The sequence below is a fragment of the Erythranthe guttata genome, chromosome 12, assembly GCF_056151865.1.
Source record: "Erythranthe guttata isolate IM_541 chromosome 12, IM_541, whole genome shotgun sequence".
Classification (NCBI taxonomy): Eukaryota; Viridiplantae; Streptophyta; class Magnoliopsida; order Lamiales; family Phrymaceae; genus Erythranthe; species Erythranthe guttata.
In genome coordinates, this window is record NC_142544.1 from 16,724,352 (window position 1) to 16,746,747 (window position 22,396).

The following is a 22,396-nucleotide window of genomic DNA, read 5'->3' on the forward strand; positions in this document are numbered from 1 at the left end:
AGAATGCTCTCTAGTTTGTACTCGTTTTGTGAAAAAATGGAATTTTAATACACCACAATCTGATATTTACAAGCCAAAAGACACATGTTATGATCATCTTATTTCAAAATGTGGAACTTAAATGGGATAAAACGGGTGCAAACTGAAGAGCATTCCACAAAATTTAGAAGATTTTATTAAATTTAACACCGAAAAAATACACAGGTAAAAAAAATTCATAATTAAGGAAAGTGGTTTTGACTTATAATTGATTTTTTTTTTTTTTTTTTTTTTTTTTTTTAATTTCACCTTACCTCTGAGAGAGTGAACGTAATTCACCCAAATAATAAATAATAAGTTGTAGCTCCAAAAAACCAACTTGAATATCATCAAAGTCAAAAGCTTTTGCAGTAAAATAATATTTTGAAGACTTGGTAAATCATGTGTGAAGATGCCCTTCTAAAGGGCAGTGGTTCTTTCAAATAAATTAAAAAAGAAAAATAGAAGTCCGTATAAGTTGTTATAACAGAAGCTGAAGTTTTATTGGAACTCCATTCCCAACACTGAATCAAAAATGTAATTCATCTCTTACCTAGATAATTAATTAATTGTACAGTACTCTGAAAAAGAAAAAAAAAAAAAAAAAAAAAAGACGACGACGACGAGATAAAGTAGATTAAATAAGCTTCTTCTTCTCGAAGAAAGACTTCAAATGCCACAGCTGAAGTCCGGCCACAGACAGGCAAACGAGGATTGATAGGAAACCGAACCAGAACATTTTCGCATTAGTGGATCTGTTCAGTTGCTGCATTTCATCTTCCCTGAGATAAGCATTAACCAAATTGGCAAATTTAATATTAAATTCTTTTTTTTTTCAACCGAAAAAAAAAACATAGTAAATCAATTAAGATAAATTAATTTATGATTACCTTCCACGTAGATAATACATCTCGTCGTGAATGGATTGTACCGTGTCAAACATTTTCTTCAGCTCTAATTCCATTAACTGGTACAAGGGGAAAACAAAGGTGGTCAAGTTAAAAGTGAAGAGAAAACGAAGGTATAAATTATAATCTAATTTGTGTATTCTTTGAGCACCCTCGATTTCTACGAGATAGCAGCCGTTTAATTCACAAATGGAAAATAGAGAGATACGAGAGAGACGGACTTCCTCTGAAAAGAGCATATCAAAATCGGTAAAAGAAAACTAGTTCTTGGAAAGTATTGGAGTAACTCGTTTCAAACTCGGCCACTATTCAAAGTTGATACCAACATTTACTGTGGCTTATAACCAACAAGAAACAGAACAACCCTACCAGTAACCTAAGGCCTCGTTTGGTTGCCAGGGTAAGATTAACCAAGATAAGATTAAATAATCTAATAAAACTCAATTGTATTATTGGACCTTGGAAGATCCAATAAAAACATGCCTAGAAGGCAAAATAAGCCATGATAACATAATATTTGCGGGTCGACCCGGCAAGTTATTGGGGATACCAAACATCAAACAAAGTCCAATTATTTAGTAAATAATGGCTAATCTCCCCAACCAAACAAGGCCTAAAGGAAGGGATTTTAACGAATAAATTATAGAGGGAATTAGAGGTCGACTAACAAAAAAGATGGGAATTGCAGAGGACAACTTCAATTTATCACGTAGAACTAAAAATCCATTGTTGTTTTCTTTGATGTAATCCAAGCTGCAAGATAGTGTATATTCGTATCACTTTGTCCAAAGTCGAAACCTTGAAAACTGTGAGATTATGCTAAAAAGATTATTTCTTTTTCCCGGGCTGGTTAAATAAATGTCATGTCGAATATTTTGTACTCGTCAATTCAGTCGTAGTTCTTGAAACGATGCCTATTACACTATCCATCAAATCATGGTGAATACAAATAATACACATCAAATCATCTTATGGCCTAGCCCTTTTCAGTTTTCTGATAAGTCGATAAGCTTAACCGAAAGGGGACAACATTATTGGCACATGTCGATACTCAACCGAAACGGGACATACATTATTGGCAGATATAACCAGAGAATGATACACAAAATTAAAGCATATGCATACGAGCACTTACTTCAACGGAGCCTTTTTTGGCAACATTGGTCCAATCCTTGGCAGCAACACCCGATTTCCAGTCAAAGTCAATGGTAATACTAGTCGAAGGTTTGCTATCAGCAGCAAAAAAGCAAGCCATATAGTCACCCGCCTCCACTGCTTGAAACGCAAAATGGCCTTCTGTCACATGGTCTGAATAGTGATAGCTATTTCCGTATGCTGATGTCACCTATATGTTTCGACAAAATTCAAAGAAATTCACAATAGCAAAGACCACCAAAACTCTTTAAAACATTTTGCTGATAAATACAATACGAGAAAACGAAATTTGAACCCATTGACACACAAAACCGCATAAAAAGGGAGAAGTACAGAAAATCACACACACAAAATCAAACACACACACACACACATAGAAGGGGAGAAGTACACAAAATCACACACACACACACATAAAAGGGGAGAAGTACACAAAATCACACACACACACATAAAAGGGGAGAAGTACACAAAATCACACACGCACACACACAAAATCACACACACACACACACACACACACACACATATAAAAGGGGAGACTGGAACCCATTGACACACACACACAAAACCACACAAAATCAAAAATGAAATGCACTTATAAAATAATTGACGCATGCAGCAACAAATTGGTCCAGAAACCAAAGAACAGAATAAAATAAGATCAAAATCATATAAAAAAGATAAAGTAGATTCAAACTTCACAGACAAACCCTTGGTCTCAAAATAAATAGCTGGCAAGCTCAATAGAAACTGATAGTCATTTAATCAATAGAAAAACGCATAAAAATTCGAACTTTGGTGAAAAAAAGAAATACCCGAACGGTGACTTTGTGGGAATCGGGAAGAGGGTGTCCGTCATTAGGGTTTACGATTTGGTATTTCCCGACGGTCATTGAATTGCTCTTGATATCCTCCGATATGCATTTCGTGTGACCCGATTCCAGATCGAATCGGATCGATTCAACCGGCGCCCATAACAAGAACACTGAAATTAAAACGAGGAAAATACTCCGTCTTTGGATTTGGGTAGCCATGTTAACGATCAACAAAACAATTATCGAATTTAGGGCTTCTAAGGGTTTTTTTCCCCCCCTTCTTCTTCTGAGGGTACTGAATTTAGGGATTGCGGGAAGATGGATAATTTGTCTGAATTGAGATTAAAAACTCGATCTTTTTCCCCAAATTGGTAGTGTGCTTGTTATTTTTGTTTCATGGGAGATGAAATCACAAATGCAGGGAGTCAAAGAGATGCCTGCGTTTGCTGAAATCACTTCTTGTACTCTCTCTATTTGGTCCTTTTTTTCTTTTCTTTTAATTGAGTCATAATTGTGTAAGAAATGGTGGACCGCCCAATCGTTTTATGCCACGTAGGATTTGAATCCCTTTGGGCTGAGGTGGGATCTATTTTCACAATTTTATTGTAGTTAATAACTTAATATGATAAAAAATGATTTAGAGTCCAAAATGAAGAAATATAAAACAAATAAAAGTAATTCTTTGATTATAGTTATCGCTATTTAGTGGTCTGAACGAGCCGAGCTCGCCTCTTTTGACAGGCTCGAGCTCGTGCTCGAGCTCGTCGAGTTCCTTATTTTCTGGCTCGAGCTTGAGCTCGTGTCAATTTTGTCGAGCTCGATCTCGATCCCCAAGCTCATTTTGTTTTTTTATTTTTTTTGTTTTTTTATATTTTTTAAATCTTATTTTATTATTATTAAAACTTGATTTAAAAAGTTACAAATATTATTAAATTGTAATTGTATATATAATTTTAATATTTTTATTTATTTCGATAATATTTGATATTATTATACATTATTTAAATGAAAATAATATATAAAAAAAATAATAATAAATAAGGTTTGCAAGCTCACGAACAACAAAAAACTGGCTCGACCTCGGCTCTTCAAAAAGCTCGAGCTCGAAAAAATTGAGTCCGAGTTCGAGCTATTTTCGAGCCGGCTCATCGAGCTCACAAGTCGGCTCGTCTTGTTTACCACCCCTAATCGCCACCATTTAATTCTTGTATTTTTATTTTTGACCTTTTACGTTTGCAAAATAAAATGATCCAATACTGCTATAACTTGTAACTTGTATATTGAACCGTACTATTAAAATAATAGATATATTATTTATTTAATTATTAACTTAATCGGGCAATTTTTAGGGTTGTTCATGGGATGGGTCGGGTCGGTTGAATGTCGGTTGATTATCGGCCCGACCCGACCAACCGACTATTGCAAAAATGTAAAACCATTATCGGCCCAGCTATTATGGGTCGGGTAACGGTTGGCAACCGACTTTGTCGGTTGCCGAAATAGTTCGGTTCCAAATTACCGGCCACAGTAAATTTCAAAAAAAAAAAAAATCAGATTTTTTGCATAGGCTGAATAAAATTCATCCCCTAACAATTATAAAACTACATCCTAAAATCAAGTTTCAACATGTATCTTAAATTACAGACTTCAAATTCAAAAAACAATACAAAATACAAAAATATAAAAAAAAATCCAGCAATAAAAATAAAAAGTCGGTTGGTCGGGTAATATCAGCCAACCGACTTTTCATCATATTAGAAACTATATCCGACCCAACTAAACATGGGTCGGTTAAAATTATCGGACCGACCAGAGCGGGTCGGTTGGTGAGCAATTATCGGCCACAAAAGTCGGGCCGATAATGGGTCGGTTGTCGGGTAAAACCGACCCATGAACACCCATAGCAACCTTATTCAGGTTGAGCAACAATAAATTTGAATTCAGCTCATAAATAACCTGGATTGAATAAAATTAACTCAAACTCGATCCGACTCACTAATATTTAGGCTCGACTCAACTATAATCGGGTTAACCATCTAACTTCGTTTAATCCCGACTCACTTGCCGCTCCTACGTGCAAGCACACACTTGTCGCAAAGAGGCATCTATTCTAAATAGATGCTAATACAATATAGGTGAATTGCATTGAATAATTGAAATTAATGGAGATACACTCCCTTGATAATAATTCAAAACTTACTAATAATCGTAGTGGGTTAATGCCTAATATACCCACTAATTAATCCATGCATTATCAACCAAGATACACCTTTATTACATTATTAGATCCAAAAATCATTCTCAAATTCAGACCTTAATCTTATCTAAACCAAATCAACCACCATTTTAAGGTTAAAAAAACAATTAACACATTTTCTTGGTTGGTAAATGCAGCAAATACATAAAAAAAAAAAATGAATCTTTAATCTTTGTCCCTTTGAACATGTCTTAAAACAATCATAAAATACATAAAAAGTAATTCCTTTCCCCACTCTCTCTCTCCTCTCCTCTCTCTCTCTCTCTCTCTCTCTCTCTCATCATTATATTCATTAGGCAACCAAACAACAAGAAACCACAACAAGAACTCAACTTATGGAAGTGCGGAATAGAAGAAATGCCCAAAAGGGAAGAGCATAATCAAAGTTCTTCTTTTTTTCCTTTTTTTTTTAATAAATATTAAATAAAAAAATATTATTTATTTTACCACTTATAATCTGCAAAAATAACTTATCATTCCGTGAAAATTACTCTTCATTTAATTTCGATGCGTTTTCCCTCGTGAAATCCACCGCTCTATCTCTCTCTCTCTAGATTCCCCTTTTTCTCTTCTTCCTTGGGATCCCATTTTTTCCAATTCAAAATTAAATAAAATTATTTATTATTTATTTCAATTTTTTTTTTTCAATCAACGAGGTTTTCCTTCGAATCGACCAGTGTGTCCCAAAAGATTGAATCTTGGACACAACCCACATTCCAAATCGCACAAAATTAATGCCTCGTGTGTGAAAATCAGTTTTTTCGCATTACAAAATTTGGGTTGTAAATTACACGGGTGGAAATTGTACCGAGATGAATTGTTTGCGATGGAAGTGAGGCGCAAATGGAGGCGGTTAGATCGGAGAGAAATGCGGAAAAGTTGCCGCCATTGCAGGGGCCAGTGATGCAGAGGACGAGGTTACAAGTGTGGTTTATTAGGGTTTGTTCTAGTATACTAATATGGACGTGTCTGGTTCAACTGGCGGCAGTTGGGGAGCTATGGCACCCCCGTGTGCTCACCGGTTATACGGGGCCCACGAAAATGTCGGCCCATCGAGAGGGAGCGTTGCCTCCTTCGCCTCCGCCTTTCGTTCCGGCTAGTGAGTAACCGATTTTACATGTAATTCATGTTGTAATGGCCTTTTTGAGATGGTACTTTGTTGATTATGTGCCTGTTGTTGTTCTTTGGTGTGGTGAGAATTTATTATGATTGAGAAAATTACAATGTAGAGTGGTGTGGGGCGATTAGTCGATTAGCGTAAATTGAAAATTGATTGAATTTTTATTGATGTTCGAAAGAATTCAGTAGGATAATTACTGCAATTGATTTGCAGTGGCTCCATGGGAATGTGCAATAGACGGGGGAAAAAGAAAAGATCTCGGGTTCTTCGTTTGAGGATAGTAAAAGTGAAATGGGAAAGAAGAATATCATACTTTCGTCTTTTTATATGAAATAAATTACGTGTTTTCACGTTAGACGATAGAAAACGAATATTGAAAACATTGTCGAAGTTTATTTCTTACTATCGTTTATCTTGTTGAACTGCCTTAATCTTCGAGTCTTGCCATCTTTATGGTCTTTCTTGTGAGTGACTAGTGACTAGAAGCATAACAAAATCGTCGTCGAACTTTTACAGTGTGACGATGAAATGTTATTGAAATAAAACTGCTTTACTGACACTTGACCGTACAATTCATAATTATTTGCAGGGAGGTACACGAGCAACGGGTTTCTCAGAGTCACTTGCAACGGTGGCTTGAATCAAATGCGCTCTGCGGTCCGAATTAGTATTCTTTTCCTTCTCTTTATTTATGTTTAACTTTATCCAATATTCAACTTTCGGAAATTTCAGATTTGTGACATGGTGACAATTGCTCGACTTTTAAATCTTACACTGATTGTCCCCGGACTTGACAAGACGTCTTTTTGGGCTGATCCCAGGTATCTATCACGAATGGAGTTTATTACCAACTACCCTTTTTTCCGTTTATGCATATTCAAATTGGCTAGTTTAATTGCAGCAATTTTGAGGATATTTTCGATGTGGGACATTTCATCGATTCATTAAGAGACGAAGTCCGAATTATAAAGAGATTGCCGAAGAGATTAGGCCTTCGATACGGATATCAACCACTTGCGATGCCACCTGTTAGCTGGTCCAACGAGCAATACTATTTGCAACAGGTTTTTTACTAACCCTTTTCGATTTATCGGAGTTAGTTGGATATTTGTTTAGATTTTATTCGACCTATGCAGATTCTGCCTCTATTTGATAAGCACAAGGTGATACATTTCAACCGAACGGACTCACGATTGGCTAACAATGGGATTTCTCTTGAGCTTCAGAAGCTTAGATGCCGTGTCAATTTTCAGGCACTGAAATTTACGCCTGAAATCGAGGCACTAGGAAATAAATTAATCGGCATTATTAAACAAAAGGGACCGTATTTAGCGTTGCATTTGAGATACGAAATGGACATGTTGGCCTTTTCGGGCTGCACCCATGGCTGCACCGAAGTAGAAGCCGAGGAGCTTAAACAATTGAGGTAATTAATTTCTTGATGAAAGCCACTGTCGAGTGGTTTTATTCATGTAAGAACAATTGGCCATAGTGTGAGATAATACACTTATTTGTGTGATCGATGTAATTGGCTGGACAGTTGTACGGCAGTTTAACAGTCTATCGATTTAATTTTTCAAAAGCATACTTAGTTTGTGAAAACAATTAATTCTTTAGTTTCTATGTCCACCTTGAAATAAGCTTCCTGCAATATTCTTGTATAGTTCTCGATTCTGAAATGCCGAAATACCCTTTATTTTGATGCATCCATCTTTTTTTTTTTTTTTATCGTTAACTTGGATTTTCGGTTCAGATATGCATTTCCGTGGTGGAGAGAAAAAGAGATACTATCTGAAGAGAAGCGATCTAACGGCTTATGCCCTCTTACACCTGAAGAAACTGCTTTGATTTTACAAGCATTAGGTTTTCACAAAGACACGCAAATCTATATTGCATCCGGTGAGATTTACGGTAATCAGCGAAGACTTGCAGCGCTAAGAGCTGCCTTTCCAAATATCGTAAGTCCGTCCGTACGAGAGAATTACAATATTATTTTTTTTTTCTTGTCGTAACACATTGCCATTGTTTTGAGTTCAGGTGAAAAAGGAAATGCTGCTAGCTCCAGACGATTTGCGGCAGTTCCAGAATCACTCGTCTCAAATGGCAGCGCTCGATTTTATGGTTTCTGTTGCCAGTGATATATTTGTCCCCACTTATGATGGAAACATGGCAAGGGTTGTCGAAGGTCATCGTAGGTATAATAGTGGTGATAATTTATGTATTTATTTATATATTTTTTTTTTTATAATTTCGATACGGTGGATGCATAAGATATATATACGTATCATCACGATCTGATATTTAATTACAGGAATCTTGGGTTCAAGAAGACATTCCAACTGGACCGAAGAAAGCTCGTCGAATTGTTGGATTTACATCAAAACGGAACTCTTTCATTGGACGAGTTTTCAGTTTCCGTTCGGCTAGCTCACGAGAAAAGAATGGGGCAGCCAGCTCAGCGTAGGGTTATTGCAAACAAGCCCAAAGAAGAAGAATATTTCTATTCAAATCCGCAAGAATGCCTGTGTGAGGGCATTACTTGTGCCGACTCATTTGCCCCTGGAAATAAAACTATATTCAAGTGAAACCCACGACCGGGAATTTATTTGTACCACGGGCCCACGTGTACGGATAGAGCTCCGAACCGAAAGAAGAGAAACTATATGCCGCTTCGATAAGCAAAGGCTTGGATTTGGCAGAATAGCAAGATTTCGACTGAGTTTATATTGCCTAGGTATGTGAATTGTAAAGAAATTGCACGAGAAAACGAGATACGTTGAAAGCTTTTGAGTAATTAAATGCATTGATTCATTTTTTGTTCTTACGTATTTCTTTCGTTTTGCTGTTGCACCAGCACACGCTGTACTAGAGCTATTTATCTATACACAAGTTGCACCATTATTAATTGTATCTAGTTGTTACCAGTTTCGTACATTGCAAAGTCGTTTTTGGTTCGAAGAACTCTAAAAAATAGAACAACGAAAATGGAAAAAAAATATTTTGACATCTCGCGTTCCCTTTACATAGTTCAACTACATTACAGATATAAATTCTTTAACTACACTTGGTAATCTGTATTACACAAATCTTGGTCTTTTTCGAATGTTGGTAAATCATAAGGGAGTTTCTAGAAGCTTCTATTTAGGCTCCCAGAAGATGATGTCACCTTGTTCCCCGACCAGACCAAGATCTTTGAGCCGCCTTTCTTGATAATATTCAAGAAAATCCAACTCGGTCTCTCTTTCTTTAAATATTTCATCGATTTGCTGCAAAACCCTTTTCTCCCCTCTTCTTACACCTATCGCCATTTCAAGCCTTGCACTCGTATTCCCTTCCTCCTTCAGCTTTTCATCCTGCAAAAAAATCGTTTTCTTGATCTACCAAAACAAAACACGCGCACACACACGCACTAAAGGTATTCTAGGACAAGTTTATTTTACCTCTTCAATGGTGGTATGATAGCCAGACAAAGCAGATTCGCACGCCTTACGAATAACTCTACATATGAGTTCCTCGTTGGCTCGACTAATGGGCAGTTCAAGAAATCCCCAAATTTTATTTCTGAAAATTGACTCCAGCAGAAAAGCATCTTGTCCTCCAAGTGCTAGCAGCCTTAAATACAGAAGCATACCCGTTGGAAGTGATTGACCGTATTTAATGTCGAAGTAAGCTGTTTCTCCAAAACCGTTTGACTCGGCTATGTCCAACTTGTCAGCGTAGAATTCATCGGATTCTGATATTTCTAGTGTCAGAGTGAATGCGTCACGGTCTGAATTCGGTTCGATGAACCCGTAATCGAGTGCCATGTCAGCATTGCTTTTCTTTAAATCGTATTGGATGAAGACCTGTTCGCCTGCTTTAAGAGATAATGGGCTTCTTAGTTGGAAAACATAGTCCCATGAGAAAAGACCTGCTGCTCCTCTAGCTTCCTGCGCGTGATCTTCGGTAGTAACTCTGGCACTGTGGTTGATCTGTGAAGCATACAACGATGAACGAAAACACAATTGAATGAAATTCTTAGATTAAGTTACATAAATTAGAATTTTCATGATTAGATTTTACGAAATTAGCGTAAAAATTCCTGGATTATCGAGGCAAGGGCTAGTCCAACAAATGTAAGTCAGGGTCGGAATTGGACGGATAGGATCGGAATCAACACTTCCGGAAAAAATCACATTTTTTTCGGACGTGAAAAACTAAATCCAATTATTTCCAAAAAAAAAAATCGGAAAAGCAAGAAATTGGAATAAGAAAACTTGTTCAAAAATTTTTGGATCGGAATTGGCGGAATTCGGAAAATTCCGACTTTTAGTAACCTAAAATGTAAAATACATAATAATTTTGATATTGCAAGTCCGATTTCGGGGAGAAAAAATAAAATCGGATTTTCGGATTTTCAGAAATCAGAATCTCATTTATATTCTAATTCCAATCCAAACAAAATTGGACTTCAGAATTCGAATTGAAAAATATTGTCCAAAATCGGAAAATTTCGGATAGGGATCGGCAGAAATCGAAATTTTTGTTCCAATTTCCACCCCTAAATGGAACTCATTCTTGATATTGACCGGTTGATTTCCCCTAGCTACAAAATTGAGATTTATTGCAAATAATTTACCAAATCAGCAAAGGGTATAACAACGAGATTCTGATTACGAAGACGTGAAAAAGCCCTCGATCGGAGCATCCCGAACGCCCAAAAGAAGTCGTCCGACGTTATAGTAAACGGGAAAAGCTTCTTGTTCGGAAGTATGATTTCCTCCTGCACTTTGAGAAACTCACTCTGTACATACTCTTTCACTCCCAATGTAGTGCTCAGCAATTGAGTTCCTGCAAAAAGAATACAAGAGTTCCAAATATTCAACGTTTCCGATTAAACAAATTCGCGAAAATAAACGAACAATGCCGTTTATCTACAGCTCAAAAATAGCGATTCAAAAACCGGGATAAACGTGCACAATCGAGATAAGATTACCGACCCTGAATTTCTAGAAGCTCCTCTTCTGACCTGCACTGGAGTGGAACACAAAACAACACTTATCAAAAACAAAATTAAAATTAATAAAAAAATTATAAAAGAAAAATTAATAATTTTTTTTTTGAAGAAAGAAGATTAAATTAAAAAAAGAATGGATTTTGAGGTAAACCCACCAATATATAGTGGAATTAGTGCCCTCTGGAAGAACATCAATATAATATTTCAATTTAGACTCATCCCCTTTAAATTTCTCTCTCAGCAAAAACAAAGCGACAGAAATCCAGGGTTTTAATCCAGAGCAAACGCTCCCGATTTCCGAGGCTGCAACGGCATCTGGATTAATCCAGAACCTCTTCGGCACCTCCAAAACGACGTCGTTTCTGGAAATATCCCTTGTCGCGACAAGCCCTAGCCCCTCCGGCACAAAACCTGGCTTCACCGGAGTTTTCGCGGAGACAACTCCTTCTTCCTTCAGCCATTGCCAGAATCTCTGGACCGTCTGCGGGATATTTTGGTCAATTTCCTTTGAGAGAAGCGCGTTTACGGAGAGTGATCTTTTCTTCAATTGATGGAATGTTGGCCTCGTCTTCGAGAAAGGGAAGTGGCATCTTGTCTGAGAATTGGTAATTGAAAAGAGAGATGCCATTTTTATTTTTCCTTCTTTACTTTCTGCGCACAGTGCGCACTGAACTCTGTGTGTGTGTTGGTTTTTGACAGTTTGGAGATGAGGTTGATGAAGATGATAAATAAACGGGAAAATTAAAGTTTTCACACCTCAAGTTTTCACTAATTTCACATTTGGCTCCTTATGTTCACAAAAAACACATTTGGTCCTTCATGTTTCAATAATTTAATGTTTTTGGTCATTTCAGTCAATTTTCCGTTATTCTGTCAGTTAAGTCATTGATGGGCACACTCTTCATTTCGTTAGTTTTAACGAAAAATTGGCGGAAAGTGTTAAAAGTATTGAATATTTGAAACATGAGGGATTAAATGTATTTTTTGTGAACACGATGGACCAAATATAAAATCGGTGCTAACGTGAGGGACAAAAACTGTATCTTTCCTATAAATAAACCTTTTCTTTTTTTTTAGAGTTAATTACATATACACCCCTATTAAATAGCATATTAGAGAGTGTTCCCTGACATCTTTCTTAATTACTTTTACCTCCCTAATAAAATTTACAATGTTTACATTGGTACCTCTAAAAATTGTAATAATTTTCGATTTTATTCCTACCCCTAAAATTTAATTTATATTCTTTACTTTGTGATGGACAAAGGGTGCCCTTTGTAATATATAAACTATAGGAGGTCATTTTTGTAACAACACAAACTATATAATTGGTTATATTATTTTTATCCTGCAATTATATAAAGTATATATTTTTGCTTAGTTAATACATTTTAAATGTAATAAAAATTAAAAAAAAATTGAAATCCACTCTTTTAAGAAAAAAAAAACTATAGAATATTGATCTAACCTGATCTAGCACGTTTCAACAAAGTAAGGTTCAACAAAATTGGTTATGCTCAGAGGAGGTGATCCTAAGACAATATGGGATCTGAGCTCATTTGTCCGCATCATGATCCGCTTCATCAAACTCGATAAAATCGGCCCAAAATATTGAGATATAATAAGTCCGCAAAATGTAAGGCCCAAAGAATGCAACTCGTTGTCAAATAGATGAGTTGAAGAGCTAACGAGCTACAAGCTAAGAGTACATGGAGAGCTGACGAGCTGAGAGCAGCTGGAGAGCTACGACTAGGGACTAGCTAACGAGTAGAGATAATGAACCAGATGCCGACGATAAGCGGATAGTAATAGAAGAGACAACCGACAACGAGCATAAAGTAATTGATGAAACGAGCACAATATAGCATGTGTCGACCCATGACTTATGTACTAAAATTTGAAAAGAATATCTTTAGGGCGATGGAATTAACCCAATTAATTGAATTGAGTCAATCCAATGACATATATCCACAAATATATCTACTACAAATAGAGGTTTATATCCCCGAGAAAATGACGATTTCGATGAGATACAACATAATTAATGCATTTATCTCTCCCTCCCACTGTATACACAATGTTATCTTTGAATCTTGGAGCTCTCTGACTTGGGCGTTGGAGTTTGAGGTGGAATTAGGATAAAAACGTAGAAACACGAACTAAATTTTCGAGATTTTGGACATTGTACCAAAAAACAATTTAGGTTCTCAACATATTACAAAAGTAATTTTATATTGCTAATTTTTAAATTAAAATAATATATATTATAATCTTATCATATTTCAAGCATGTAAAATAAAAAATCTGATTAATCAAAATGATTCTAATAATGTATTGCACTTAAAATTAAAAATAAATTACAAGAACTTTTTTATAAAATTATATAAATATTAAAAGCGTACATAATCTAAAAATTTAAAATATTTTCAAAAGTAACATTTAAAAATCTTAGAAGATTTGAATTTAATGAATGTAATCAAATTATAGGATATATATATATATATATATATATATATATATATATGTATATATATATATATATATATATATATATTAGATATACATAATGATAATTTTTTTTTATTATCTTCATATATTTATGCAAACTATATTAGCTCTCGTTAAAGTTGTTTATATGTCATGTACTTCTTTAGTTTCAAAGTCCAATTAATCACTTATTGGTGTAATACTTTTCGCCATATTTTATTATCCCTTTCTTTCCCCCTGAGTTCACAATCTTCTGTTTCATTCGCATTATTGCAATTTTTTTATATTTTTTTTATTTCTCTTACTTAAACCATCAAACTCTTTTGCTCATTACAAGTTTCTACAATTTTTCTATAGATATCTTAGTAAGCATTAGTTAATTAAAGCAACATATGCTACTACGGTTGTATAATGTATATTCATGTAGATTGCTTGATCGATCACCATATTCATTTGCTTAATTTGTTGTATTTGTGCATTTATTTAGTATTCATATTAATTATAGTATCATCCGAGTTCATAAAAAAATGATGTACGGTAGATTACCACGTACCGATCATACCGTACCGAAACTTACGGTATACCACAATTATTGGTACGGTAACGGTATAGAATTTTTCAATACCGAAAGATACGGTAGGTACACGGTATTGAACAAAATGTTCGATAACCGTACCGAAACCACCCCTATATGTGTGTATCAAGACTTCATATGTTTGTTTCCTCGTTTAGAAGTGAATTTTCATGGATCGAATTCGTTCGAACTTCATAAATATAAACAATTTTGAGCTCGAGCCAAACTCAATTGAACATAAATTTTGTAGATTTTGAGATCAAGTTGAATCAAATAATCACACGCGCTCTTGAGATTTTGAACACCCAATATATGTTTAAATTAAAACCCTCAATTTTCTTTGAACTGAAAAAACTAAATACTCTTCGGTCAAAAACCACTTTCAACAATTCTTGGCACACTGTATATTATTATTTTTTTATGATACCTAACATGACTATGACTTGATCGTTTCAATCCGAAATCTTATCCAATCAACGGTCAGGACCAACTCAGATTGTATGACTAGACACCCACCAACTTGATATTAATAAATAAATAAAATAAAAATAAAAATAAAAAAAGTAAATAGAAAAATAACCCTAAAAAGTAGGACAAGTAACTTTCCTTCTTTTTTTGACACAAGGACAAATAACTTTAATTTTGGTAATAGAAGGTGGCTGGCTTACTGATTATATTTTACTGTGCCATTTTGTCTGAGGGGATCGATTCTACATTTAATATTATTTTTCTTTCTTTTTATGCATTTGCATGAGACCTTCCTTAAAGCAAAGTATTCATATATCTTTTGTTTCTTTATTATTAATTATTATTATTATTTCTGATCACCAACTACACCCTTTTGATATTTGGCTTTTCAAATGACTAAACCCTAAATGTGTGCATGTGTGTGTTCATCGCAGTATCCTTTATAGTTTTTTTTATTATTTACTTTTTATTTGGGCAACGAAGGAACTTGCAGCCATATATATATAATCATCATGGGTAAATTTACATTCTCGTAGAATTAATAGCTTGAAAATTATACGAGAAATGGATCATACTAGATCTCTCAATATATTGTTCGATATTTTTTTTGTAAAATTATTATTACCAATAAATTCTAGTTATAACTTCGATTGCGATTCAGATACCTTGTATATTAATTATTTTCGAGCTATTACACGAGATGAGAGTGCTTTTTATTATCCAATTAACTCGTGCAAATTAATTCCTATGCAGAAAACAGTTTATGGTATCAAATCGTGAGATTAAAAAAGTAATTAACACCGCTATTTTTTTTCCATTAATTATGATGCTCTAAAAATAAATTCATCATCAACTATACATGAACACATAGACATTGGGGAAGCAAGTGTAGGGCCGGAGGGGCCATGCCCCCCTTCAATTTTTTTTTACTACTATATATGTATATATAATTTTTACATTTATATTGTGCTCCTATAATTTTTATTAGTTTAGTTTTATATAAAAAGTAAATTTAAGTATCTGTAATTAGAGAAAACATAGATATATAAATACTAAATAACAGTGTACTGAAGCTCATACTCAACTGAAAAAATCCCACTAGAAATATAAGTCTATCCATTTTTTATTAATTAGTTCATCTAAAGTCCGAATTAATACAAGAAAAAGTCATAAAAAGTTATCTTTTCCTAACATTTGAATTTGTCAAAAAAATAAATTATAACCTTTTCTTCGGGGGCTCTGACCCCCGGATCCTAGTTTATATTTCGGCCCTAAATATAAAATTCTGACTTCGCCACAATGAACAAAGACAATGATTACAAAATTAGGTCTAACCAAAGAATTGATTGAAGCATGTCGAATTGTCTATTATGGAGAAAATGTGCTCCCCATGTGGAAAATATTGCATGAGAGAAAAAAAAAGTTATAAATAATTCCAAATATTATTGAAGATTCATCAGTTATTAATTGAATTTTCAAGGTTTTGAAAAATATTTCAATAATTGGTATGAAAAATAATTAATTAATAAGAATATAATAATTAGTATTTTTTTGAAAAAAAGGGGTTGGTGTGAGTTGATATGTACTGTAGTCCACTGAATTTCTCTATTATTGTCCTTTTGCATGGATCAACAGCAGGTCTCGTGCTTTGTGCTTATCTTGCTATAATTTTTTACAATTATTAAATTAAAAAAAATGATTTTTACATACTTGTGATTCTTGATAATTATTTATATTTAATTTTTAGATATACAATATAGCAGAGTATTTTAACAATATATAAAAAAGTTACACATATATTAATTTAATAATTACTTTTCTAGAAATATTGCATGCTTTTCAAAGCTCTAAATGGAATGTGGAAATTAACTAGGATTGAAATCACTTTACTTTATTTTCTTTTGTATTAAATAATCATAAAAAATTTCAAACACCCGGAAAAATTTGTCAACATTTGGCGGTAACTAAGAAAAAATTAAGTAATATTAATCTTTTGAAAGTACGTAGTTAAATGTGATTAAGGGTTAATTAACTATAGATGGCATTAACAATTAAACTACCTACTTTCGAGAAGGAAAAAAAAAAAAAAAACGACTCGTGTCTGAAATGGTAATTAACGTACTTTTCAACGTCCATCATTTAGTTGACCTGTGTTGTCAAAATTTCATAACTAATTTAATTTTCTTAATTACTATTTAATTATATTTTAATTATTAAAAACTAACAATCTTGACCACTGATTAAGACCTAATCAACAGTCGAGAAACGAAGTTTCCAACGTATTTTTTATATTGTTAAACCAGGTCCGTAAATAGTGGTTTGTTGAATAATCTTCAAATAAAAAATAATTAATTAAATCTTTAAAGGTACGGAATAGTCTGATGCCCCGGAAAAAGGTGGCAAATTTCAAAAATAAAAATTAAAATAAAATAGAAAATAATTGATGCCTGAATTAAAAAAACAAAAAACATTTGTTTTGATATGATCAGTAGATAATCTTTTTTTAAAAGTTGAAGATCGGACCCTATGGTCAAATTGTGACTGCTTTGAGAATACCTATGCTTTTTTATTTTATTTTATTTTATTTTATTTATTTAATCTTGTCCTTTTTCCTTTGTCTTTTATTTATTTATTTAGTTTTTACTAATATATATACAGACAATGCATATGCAAATCTGGAAACTTAAACACCATAAGTCTCAACATTGCATCACTTAGAATATAATGTTACCAAACTTATTACATTATAATTAAGAAAAAAATTCTCAATCTCTTTCAAATCCATTATTTTATAATTATTTGTTATTATTATTTATTATTTATTATTAATTTTTAAAAAAGAAAACAAATGAAGTTCGGAAAAGAATTTGCAGCGCAGATGGTGCCGGAATGGCACGAAGCGTACATGGACTACGCATACATGAAAACCCTACTAAAAGAGATCCACCTCTTCAAGCAGAAGAACCGGCCGGCGGCCGGCGGCGCCGCCCGGTCCGGCAGCCTCCGGCGGAGCCTCACCCTCTACAGAGCCTTCAGCGGGCTCCTGATTCACAGGACGACTTCTCCGAACAACACCAACAAGCAGTTGCACGACGTTGAGAACCAGGTGATTCAGGTGAACAACGTCCGTACGGACGGCGGCGACGAGCGGTCGGAGACGATGTTTCTGATGACCGGAGACGACGGTGGGGAGTACGAGCTGGTTTACTTCAGGAGATTGGATGATGAGTTCAACAAAGTGGTGAAGTTCTATAAGCTGAAAGTTGATGAGGTGATGCAAGAAGCTGCTGTTCTGAATAAGCAGATGGAAGCGCTTATAGCTTTTCGGATTAAAGTCGATAATCCGAAAGGGTGGGCGAATAGCGTTGAGGAAACTTCTAAGCTTGCTTCGGAGGTTGAAGCTTCTGTAGCTGCATTATACGCCACCACTCCTTCTCTAGCCATTAGAGCAAGCAGTAAGTATATCTATATATATACTGATAAGTTGTTTTACGAGTTGATACAATTTATGCATATTCGTTAACAACCGATAAGCTGTTACATATATATGTGATAAGTTGTTTTAAGAGTGTGATAAACTATTATGTCTTATTTTTAAAATTAATTTTGAAAGTATTTGGATAATAAGCTTATAAGTTATTTTTCTGTTTTTAAGATCTTCAATTAAAAGATTAAATTAAAAGATGGGAGCATGTGTATATCTTTTTTCAAATCTTTTAAGCTATTCAACTCTTTTTTTTTTTTTTTTAACTTTTTTTACCGAACAGTTTGGAAGAGCTTATGTGCTCTTAAACGTCCTATAAGTTTTTCTGAACACACTTGTAAACTTAGCCAAACACCCCGTTATTCTCGGAAAGAGAGTACAATATTTAGACTTATTTGCACACACACACACACATATACAATTTAGCCAAATGGAGGGAGTAGAGTAACTTCTTATGCATATTTTTAATTTGTGTCAATTTTATGAAACTTATGTATATATTGGTGCAGGAAGAGTTGATCACATGGACGCAATAGACGAAGACCATTCGATCCATCAAGTGGCGAAGCCATCGTCCGACGAATCATCGTCGGGCGATGATGATCATAATAAATTCAATAACGGAATGGAGATGAAACCCGTGAATAATAATAATAAATCGGAGATTCAAGAATTTAAGATGGATGAAACGAGGTCTTCGATGATGAGGCCCGCGCCACTAGAGATACTTCAACGCGTGAGATTTAACCCGGGCCAGGAAACTCCTCGATCCACCATTAAAGGATTTCTCAAACTTCCTAACAAAACAGACCTTAAGTTCAGCAAGGAGAATTTCAAGAAAGCTGAAGAACAGCTCAAAAAGGCTTTCGTCGAGTTTTATCAGAAGCTCAGGCTTCTCAAAAGCTACAGGTGTGTGTGTGTGCTTTAATCTGTACATAGATAATAATTAATGTTATTTAGTTTCATCGAAGTTACGTTTAATATACCCTCTTTAGTATATTGTTTAAATTTTTTCAATGATTTTTTATTTTTTTTTACAGTTTCCTCAATACGATGGCATTTTCGAAAATCATGAAGAAATACGATAAGGTATAAATATCGGCTCAGACTTATTATATATCTCTTCAAATCTTACATTATTTATCATAGACGACATGAATATCGTATATATGTTTCGTTCCAGATCGCGTCAAGAAGTGCGTCGAAATCTTACATGAAAATGGTTGATAATTCCTACCTCGGCAGCTCTGAAGAGGTGAGATTTGCATGCACTCAACAATTTTATTAATGGTAGCTGTTGTTCATCATAAATAACAATTTAAAAAAAAAATATCGATATAATTTTTATTCGGTCTTTGCTTATTATATAGGTGAGCAAAGTGATGGAAAGGGTAGAAAGTACATTCATTAAGCATTTCTCGAATGCAAATCGGAGTAAAGGGATGAATATCTTAAGGCCGAAAAAGAGAAAGGAAAGGCATCGAATAACATTCTCCGCCGGTAAATAAATATTATATTAAATTTGATAATGTTGATTGAATTGGTTAGTTAAGATTACAACACTGCTGATAATAATTTAATATGCTCATAATTAATTTTGCAGGATTTCTTGTTGGCTGCACAGTTTCTCTAATATTCGCCCTAATTCTTATAATACGCGCACGTCATATTCTCGAAGCGGACCACGAAGAAGGGAGAGTACTCTACATGGAAACCATGTTTCCTCTTTACAGGTTAATTAAGTTCTTGAATATTATATTCAAAAAAAAAACTTAATTATTATTACTAGATGTAAGTGAATTTTGAATAATCTATGACAGTTTGTTCGGGTTCATTGTACTGCACATGGCGATGTACGGGGCGAACATATTCTTCTGGAGGAAATACAGAGTGAATTACGCGTTTATATTCGGTTTTAAAGAAGGGACGGAATTGGGATATAGAGAAGTTTTGTTAATAGGTTTCAGTATAAGTGTTCTTGCATTAGCCGGTGTACTTGCTAATTTAGACATGGAAATGGATCCCGTTACTAAAGACTATAAAGCCGTTACAGAACTGCTTCCACTCGGATTAGTAATGGTAAGAACTCGACGGATATTATGAAATCTCGTTAATTAATTAATTAATATATATTTAGCATGATCTCCAATTATTAATTAATCAAATTCGACGTTTTTGTTTGGCAGCTCGTGGTTGTGATTTTGCTCTGCCCTTTAAACATTGTGTACCGTTCGAGTCGGAAGTTTCTGCTCGTATGTCTATTTCATTGCCTCTTAGCTCCTCTCTATAAGGTAAATTAATTAAAACTATAAATAAATTTTTATTGATAAATTTAGGAATTTTAGGAATATAAACTAATATATGTAATTGAACTCAATACAGGTTACACTACCAGACTTCTTCTTAGCAGATCAGCTTACAAGCCAGGTATAAATTAATATAATCTTGGTCTACAAAATTCAGTTTTTAATTTCTTAATTAGTTTATTATATATTGTAAAAAATTGCGAAAAAATGTAATTAATTAATTAATATTATTGATGTATGTATTAATTAACTCAGGTTCAAGCTCTGAGGAGTCTAGAATTCTATGTATGCTACTATGGATGGGGAGACTACAAAAAAAGGCAAAACAATTGCAAAACGAGCGACGTTTTCAACACTTTCTCTTTCATTATAGCTGCTACACCGTACTTGTGGCGCCTCCTCCAGGTTCGTAAAAACTCAAACTTTTAACAAAAAAATAAAAATAATAATAATAAAAATACAGCATGCATGATGACGAATGTAGTTAATTTATTTTATTTGTTTTTTTTCTTATAAATAGTGCCTAAGGAGGCTGTACGACGAAAAGGATGCGATGCAAGGGTACAACGGTCTGAAATATTTCTCGACTATAGTGGCAGTTAGCACAAGAACAGCGTACACGTTGAACAAAGGAATTGGTTGGAAAATAGTTGCATGGATAGCATCGGTTGTCGCGGCAGTTACGAGCACGTATTGGGATATTGTTATCGACTGGGGTTTTTTCCAGAGAAACTCTAAGAACAAATGGCTGAGAGATAAATTACTCATCTCTAACAAAAGTGTTTACTACGGAGCTATTGTAAGCTTTTTAATTGAGAAAATACACAATTATATTTATATATATGTATATATGTACAGATTTTTCTAGAGATATAATTGTTTTGATAGTGATTTTATTATTATTAATGACAGGTACTGAATGTATTATTGAGATTAGCATGGATGCAGACTGTGATGAATATTACGATTTTTTCGTTGCACAGACAGACGATGGTTGCCCTCGTGGCTTCTCTGGAGATTATTCGTCGTGGTGTATGGAATTTTTTCAGGTACTTTTATTCATAATATATATATATATATATACATATACATATTATATATGTATATATATATACTTATAAGTTGTGTTTTTTTTTATGGATATGATGCAGGCTGGAGAATGAGCATCTAAACAATGTCGGAAAATACCGGGCTTTTAAATCAGTGCCGTTACCGTTTAATTATGATGAAGATGAAGACAAAGATGAGTAGTAGAGAAATATTAAAGAGGGGAAAATCAATAAAATACTTATATATATTGTAGTCACATTCTTTGATTGATTGATTATTCAGTTATTACTAATATGTAACCTGTGAATAATCAATGATCACATGTAATAAACTTGTTTCTGTTAATCCATCCATACACAAATTCTTGATCCACAAAATAGAGCTTGGAATGTAATGCTTGATTGAAAAGATTCTGAGTATTGTAGGAAAAAGATTCCAAATTTGTGATTGTTCCTCTTGCTTCTTAGTTCTTTTTTCAGTTCAATTGTTCGAAAGCACACTAATTTTCAAAGACTTGCAGGATGTAATTTTAGCCATATAGTGTTGGGGTTTTTTAATAAAAAATAAATATTTTATTAATTATTTTCTTTGATCAGTTTATGAGGTCATTTAGAGTGATTTTTTGAAACTTTCAAAACCTTATATTGCCTCACGAAAATCCCATATTTTGTTTTTTTCTATATTAAATAGAGGTTTTATGGTGACTATATTTTCTACTATATAAAGAAGGTTTCGTGGCTTTGCAAATTATATAA

General features: G+C 34.0%; 4 protein-coding genes across 4 annotated transcripts; 2 read left to right on the forward strand and 2 right to left on the reverse strand.

Annotated features, from left to right (window-relative positions):
* Positions 1–496: 496 nt before the first annotated feature.
* On the reverse strand, positions 497–3,416 carry LOC105967682 (transmembrane emp24 domain-containing protein p24delta7). The gene is made up of 4 exons (XM_012992300.2): positions 2,900–3,416; positions 2,062–2,271; positions 909–985; positions 497–800 (listed from the first exon to the last, which is right to left on the reverse strand). The coding sequence occupies exons 1-4, from the start codon at positions 3,116–3,118 to the stop codon at positions 656–658; spliced, it is 651 nt and encodes a 216-aa protein (XP_012847754.2). The 5' UTR covers positions 3,119–3,416; the 3' UTR covers positions 497–655.
* Positions 3,417–5,519: 2,103 nt separating this feature from the next.
* LOC105967525 (O-fucosyltransferase family protein) lies at positions 5,520–9,096 on the forward strand. The gene is made up of 8 exons (XM_012992123.2): positions 5,520–6,255; positions 6,866–6,933; positions 7,009–7,097; positions 7,178–7,340; positions 7,413–7,702; positions 8,030–8,234; positions 8,314–8,471; positions 8,588–9,096. The coding sequence occupies exons 1-8, from the start codon at positions 6,000–6,002 to the stop codon at positions 8,859–8,861; spliced, it is 1,503 nt and encodes a 500-aa protein (XP_012847577.2). The 5' UTR covers positions 5,520–5,999; the 3' UTR covers positions 8,862–9,096.
* A 166-nt stretch (positions 9,097–9,262) lies between these two features.
* LSMT-L (Rubisco methyltransferase family protein) lies at positions 9,263–11,969 on the reverse strand. Its single transcript, XM_012992124.2, has 5 exons — positions 11,428–11,969; positions 11,256–11,284; positions 10,895–11,106; positions 9,717–10,247; positions 9,263–9,629 (listed from the first exon to the last, which is right to left on the reverse strand). The coding sequence occupies exons 1-5, from the start codon at positions 11,898–11,900 to the stop codon at positions 9,414–9,416; spliced, it is 1,461 nt and encodes a 486-aa protein (XP_012847578.2). The 5' UTR covers positions 11,901–11,969; the 3' UTR covers positions 9,263–9,413.
* A 5,509-nt stretch (positions 11,970–17,478) lies between these two features.
* Positions 17,479–22,093, forward strand: LOC105967524 (EXS (ERD1/XPR1/SYG1) family protein). The gene is made up of 13 exons (XM_012992122.2): positions 17,479–18,256; positions 18,795–19,194; positions 19,326–19,374; positions 19,469–19,540; positions 19,656–19,785; positions 19,889–20,018; positions 20,106–20,364; positions 20,472–20,576; positions 20,668–20,712; positions 20,847–20,996; positions 21,112–21,390; positions 21,504–21,640; positions 21,743–22,093. The coding sequence occupies exons 1-13, from the start codon at positions 17,650–17,652 to the stop codon at positions 21,840–21,842; spliced, it is 2,463 nt and encodes an 820-aa protein (XP_012847576.1). The 5' UTR covers positions 17,479–17,649; the 3' UTR covers positions 21,843–22,093.
* Positions 22,094–22,396: the final 303 nt, after the last annotated feature.